The sequence below is a fragment of the Scyliorhinus canicula genome, chromosome 14, assembly GCF_902713615.1.
Source record: "Scyliorhinus canicula chromosome 14, sScyCan1.1, whole genome shotgun sequence".
Taxonomy (NCBI): domain Eukaryota; kingdom Metazoa; phylum Chordata; class Chondrichthyes; order Carcharhiniformes; family Scyliorhinidae; genus Scyliorhinus; species Scyliorhinus canicula.
Genome location: NC_052159.1, coordinates 95,928,202 through 95,934,201, shown reverse-complemented (window position 1 = coordinate 95,934,201; position 6,000 = coordinate 95,928,202). Strand labels below are relative to the sequence as shown.

General features: G+C 46.7%; 1 protein-coding gene across 1 annotated transcript in view; it reads left to right on the top strand.

Moving 5' to 3' along the window:
- The first annotated feature begins 4,384 nt into the window (after nt 1–4,384).
- The window catches only part of zmp:0000001236 (mastermind-like protein 2), a 461,039-nt gene continuing 459,423 nt past the window's right edge, over nt 4,385–6,000 (top strand). The window contains exon 1 of the mRNA XM_038818326.1: nt 4,385–5,514. Within this exon, the coding sequence (XP_038674254.1) occupies nt 5,194–5,514 (321 nt within the window). The 5' untranslated portion in view covers nt 4,385–5,193. The remainder of the gene's footprint in view (nt 5,515–6,000) is intronic.

Genomic DNA, 6,000 nt, shown 5'->3' with positions numbered 1-6,000 from the left:
CCCATAGACCACAATCAGTGAGGATAAACAACAACATCTCCTCCATGATAGTCCTCAATACCAGGGCCCCGCAAGGCTGCGTACTTAGCCCCCTACTATACCTCCTATACACACACATCTGTGTGGCAAAATTGGGCACCAACTACATCTAAAAGTTTCCAGGTGACATGACCGTAGTGGGTTCAATCTCAAACAATGATAAGTCAGAGTACAGGAGGGTGATAGAGAACCTAGTGACATGGTGCAACAATAACAATTTCTCCCTCAATGTCAGCAAAACTAAGGATCTAATCATTGACTTCAGGAAGAGGTGTTGTACGCAGCCCCATCTGCATCAATGGTGCCAAGATGGAGATGGTTGACAGCTTCAAATTTCTAGATGTGCACATCACCAACAATCTATCCTGGTCCACCCACGTTGATATTACAACCAAGAAAGCACAACAGTGCCTATACTTCCTCAGGAAAGTAAGGAAATTTGTCATGTCCACATTGACTTTTACCAATTTTTAACAGATGCACCTTAGAAAGTATCTTATCTGGCTGCAACACAGCTTGGTATGGCAACTTCTTGGCCCAAGACCGTAAAAAAACTACAGAGAGTTGTGAACATAGCCCAGTCTATCACCCGAATCCACCCGCCCACCCATTGACTCTGTCTACACTTTCCGTTGCCTTGGGAAAGTGGGCAGCCTAATCAAAGACACCGTCCACCTGGGTTATTCTCTCTTCAAACCTCTTCCATTGGGAAAAAGGTCTGAGAACACGCACTAACAGATTCAAAAACAGCTTCTTGCCTGCTGTAACCAGACTCCTGAATGACTCTCCTATGGACTCAATTGATCTCTTCATGCATCATCTCTACTGTGTAGCGCTACACTCCTTTTTTTGATGTAAATAATTTTTATTGAAATTTTTGAAAAATGTATAACAACAAAACAATAATAATAACCATAATAAACACCCCCCGGACCGTAACAATGCATATAATGAACCCCCCCCCCCCCCCACCTCCCCCAAACCCGATGAACAACAAAATAAATTAAAGATAAATTAACATAAACAATACCCCCTGAACCCTCCCCCCCCCCCCCCCCCCCATCCCCCCCCTCCCCCCCCGGGTTGCCACTGCTGCTGACCTAGTTCCCTATCGTTGAGCCAGAAAGTCGAGGAAAGGCTGCCACCGCCTAAAGAACCCTTGTACTGACCCCCTAAGGGCAAATTTGACTTTCTCCAGCTTAATGAATCCCGCCATGTCATTGATCCAGGTCTCCACGCTTGGGGGTCTCGCATCTTTCCATTGCAACAAGATCCTCCGCCAGGCTACTAGGGACGCAAAGGCCAAAACACCAGCCTCTTTCGCCTCCTGCACTCCCGGCTCCACCCCAACCCCAAATATCGCGAGTCCCCAGTCTGGCTTGACCCTGGACCCTACCACCCTCGACACCGTCCTTGCCACCCCCTGCCAGAATTCCCCCCGGTGCCGGGCATGCCCAAAACATATGGGCATGGTTCGCTGGGCTCCCCGAACACCTAATGCACCTGTCCTCACCCCCCAAAAACCTGCTCATCCTCGTCCCAGACATATGAGCCCTGTGCAGTACCTTGAACTGCATGAGGCTAAGCCTCGCACATGAAGAGGAGGAGTTCACCCTCTCCAGGGCGTTCACCCATGTCCCCTCCTCAATCTGCTCCCCCAGCTCCACTTCCCACTTAGCCTTCAGCTCCTCTACCGACGCCTCCTCCACCTCCTGCATCACCTGGTAGATGTCAGACACCTTCCCATCCCCGACCCACACCCCCGAAAGCACCCTATCCCTTACCCCCCGTGGGGGCAGCAAAGGGAACCCCTACACCTGCTGCCTAGCAAACGCCTTGACCTGAAGGTACCTGAACATATTCCCCAGGGGGAGCTCAAACTTCTCCTCCATCTCAGTGCTACACTCCTTATGCTTCATCCAATATCTATGTATTTACATTATGTATTTATCGTACGTCCTACGTTTTTCATATATGGCATATGTGCAAGGTAAGTGGATTGAACATGCTAAATCACCCCTTAATTGGAAAAAAAAAGAGATATGCCTAGACTATAAGCGGAACAATACTTTTCACTGTACCTCGATGCAGGTGGCAATAAGTCTAAATCCCTCTGTGCTACTGTTTTCTGCAGTCTTTCTCCACTTAAATAATTTCAGCTCATTTATTCTTCCTACCAAAGTGCGTAACTTCACATATTCCTACATTACATTCCATCTGTCAAGTTTTTGCCCACTCACATAGCATATCTCATGCTTGTAACAGATCTATCTAATCTTCAGGCTGCTGCCTTTGCTGTTGTATCCACGGGCAGCACGGTAGCATTGTGGATAGCGCAATTGTTTCACAGCTCCAGGGTCCCAGGTTCGATTCCGGCTTGGGTCACTGTCTGTGTGGAGTCTGCACATCCTCCCCTTGTGTGCGTGAGATTTCCTCCGGGTGCTCTGGTTTCCTCCCACAGTCCAAAGATGAGCAGGTTAGGTGGATTGGCCATGATAAATTGCCCTTAGTGACCAAAATTACCTTGAGTGTTGGGTGGGGTTACTGGGTTATGGGGTTTGGGTGGAGGTGTTGACCTTGGGTAGGGTGCTCTTTCCAAGAGCCGGTGCAGACTCGATGGGCCGAATGGCCTCCTTCTGCACTGTAAATTCTACGAAAAAAAAATCCAATACGGTGCTTCTTTTCAAGATGTCTGTCCTACTTTCTCTTGAAAAGAGTTAGATTACAAGCTCCTGTGATGAACCAATGCCAAAATCAAAGCCCTCTTTATCAATCGAGTCTGTCCAGCTAATAATAATTATCTTTATTCTCACAAGTATCTTACATTAACACTGCAATGAAGTTACTGTGAAAACCCTCTCGTCACCACATTCCGGCACCTGTTCAGGTACATAGAGGGAGAATTCAGAATGTCCAAATTACCTGACAGCGTGTCTTTTTAAAAAATAAATTTAGAGTACCCAATTCATTTTCTTCCAATTAAGGGGCAATTTAGCGTGGCCAATCCACCTAGCCAGCACATTTTTGAGTTGTGGGGGTGAAACCCACACAGACACGGGGATAATGTGCAAACTCCACACGGATGGTGAAGCAGAACCATGATCGAACCTGGGACCTTGGTGCCGTGAAGCAGCAGGGCTAACCCACTGCGCCACCATGCTGCCCCTAACAGCGTGTCTTTCGGGACTTGTTGGAGAAAACCGGACCACCCGGAGGAAACCCACGCAGACATGGGGAGAACATGCAGACTCCACAGTGACCCAAGCTGGGAACCTGGGACCCAGGAGTGTGAAGCAACAGTGCTACCCACTGTGCTACCGTGATACCAGGTTAACATTACCAGTTGAGTTCTAATGCAAAAATGAAATCACTTCATGCTCATGTTAAGCTTGCAGTGCAAATGCATATCAAGCTATCACAATATCTGTGATGTATATTAAGATTTTTAATGTGAAGAGTACACAGCAGAGTATATTAGTGTAAAGTAAAAGTAATTCATATTGCTGTACCAGTGCACAGACTGGAAAGGGCACAGGTGTTTGTGTGTCATTCCCCCACACGATGAGTTGTGATATAGAATTGGCTGTTGTAGTTAAGAGGAGAAGCTGCTTCCTCACTGAGGGGGTGGCTGGTCATCTATCACACTGGGTTGTTGACACACATCTTCCATTGGCTGTCACGTCCTGGATCGCCAGCGGCTGTGTCGGAATAGGAGAATGGGTTGTTGTAGCATAGGAATAAAAAAATGGCCAAAGGGAGTTTTGTCCAAAAAAATTACACTTCATTTTATTATTTTTTAAACAAACACATGTAGTTAAATCAGTGAAGCCTTAATTTTAATACGAGGCATATATATTCCTATTACACGCCGGGATTTCAAATGTCTCAAGACATGTGTCTTCATGTATTTCTCCAACTGTGTAAAAAATATAAATAACTGAGAGTAAACAATCTTTAATTGAAGGGGACGGAGTTTAAATTAAATTGCTTCCAGAGAAAAGAAAGCATTAAAAAAAAAGTTTCCCTGTTGACAAATCTACGCAAAAAATTCTCAAGAAACTTAATGGTGAAAGGAGAGCTGGAAGAATCACTGTCTGAAACCCGAGAAGCTAGCTCTCCATGCATGAAGCTGCCACTTTGTAGAGGTTTACTTTTCTTTTCAATGAATCTGTCTGTCCCCTCCTCTCACTCACACACACATATATATATTTAAAAATACCCTTTCGCCCATTTTGTTTGCTGTTTGGAGTCTGTGGTTTTATTTTCCTTTCCCTTCCCTTGTTTACTCAGGCAGTGGCGGTATCATTCCGCTAGTGTTGGGAGGGAAGCGCCCTCTCCCTCTCTTACACACACTGAGCCAGTCAGTCAGTGAGTGAGCGAGCAGCTCCTGAGCGCCCAGTGGCAGACACATTGCGAAGAGACAGAGCGCCGGGCTCCTGCTGCTTTCTTCTCGCGCGCTCAGCCCACACAAAAAAAAAGCTTATCCGCAGATTCCTTCCCCCACCACACAAAAAAAACCTCCCGCATCTGGATGGCCGGGAGCGGCGGCACAGACGTCCCCGGTTCGATTCCGCCTGCCATCGGGAGCAACTTCCCAAGTTTCAGCGCGACCTGCTTTCTCTGAAGACTTTTTGTGTGTGTGCGTGTTGTTGTGTCTTTTCTTTTCCTTTCCCTCCCACCTCCTCCTTCCTCCCCTCAGTTTTTTTTCTCTCTTGTCGAGTAGTCCCCCCCCCCCTCTCTCTCTCTCTCTTGTTGGTCGGGACGAGATTAGAGGATCGTGTGAACAAGAGGTCCAAACAGATCTTGCGGTGTGTTGTGTGTGTGTGTGGAGAAATAGAGAAAGAGAAAGTATCCGTGGGAGCATTAAAGGGGCCGCTGCCACCACTTTGATTGTCTGAAGGAATATTACAGTCACTCAGGAGGAAAAGATGGGGTTCAGTCATCTTTGATGGAGCTGGATTGAATGATGCAGAGTGTTTTTGTCAAGATTTTGATTCGACCCAAACAAAAGGGAACCCAAGACTTTTTAAAAAGATATACTGCAAACCTTTTGGGAAAATAAAAGAAGCTACATCGCGGGGGAGGAAAAAGCAGTTGTTTTTTTTTGGGGGGGAGGAGGAAAAACTTGTCAACATTGTGTGCCGGGAGGTTAGGATGGGGGATTATAACATGCCCCCAAACCCGAAGCACAGCGCGATCGTGGAGAGGTTGAGGCAGCGGATCGAGCTCTGCCGCCGGCACCACGCAGTCTGCCAGGTCCGCTACGAGCAGAACCAGCCGCAGCGCATCGAGCAGGAGCGAAGGGACAAACTCGCCCTGCACCAGAAGTACCTGGAAACACGCAGCAAGAAGACCCCCAAAGCCAAGCAGCAGCAGCAACAACACGAAAGCAGCCGGGCCACCAAAAACTGCGACAGTGAGCAGCCCCCAGGACCTAACGCACCCAGTGAACACAGGAATCTCACCCTGATCGCTGTAAGTTTGCTTCATTTACTCCCTTCACCTATCTTGTGTTGAAGGAACCTTGTGTTGATCTATTTGGAATCCCCTTTGTTATTGCTTTGGTTGTTTTTATTCAAAACAATTGGATCTGCATATGTTTTTAAAAAAATGTGCAGTTAGACTTTGGAAAGTGTTTCCTAAACCTCTTTTCGGTTTTTCCCCCTGCCTGTTGACAGACGTTACTTAACATGATTTATGTGAAATTCCAAAGAGCAAATTGTCAGTTTAGTTTAATGTTAAAAAATGTCCATTGTAAGGGTCAAAAAGGCTGTCCCACCTCAAAATGGCCTGTGCCACAGTATTGTAACCATATTTCTTTGGTAGGACTTGTGGAAGTTTAAATACATTAAAGAGGCCCGGTCTATTGACTCCCTAATCTGTTTTGTGAAATAATAAGCAGTGACCTGTGTGGAGGGTTCAGTCTTTAGTGTATACTTTCAAAAAGCCTGTCTGTACTGA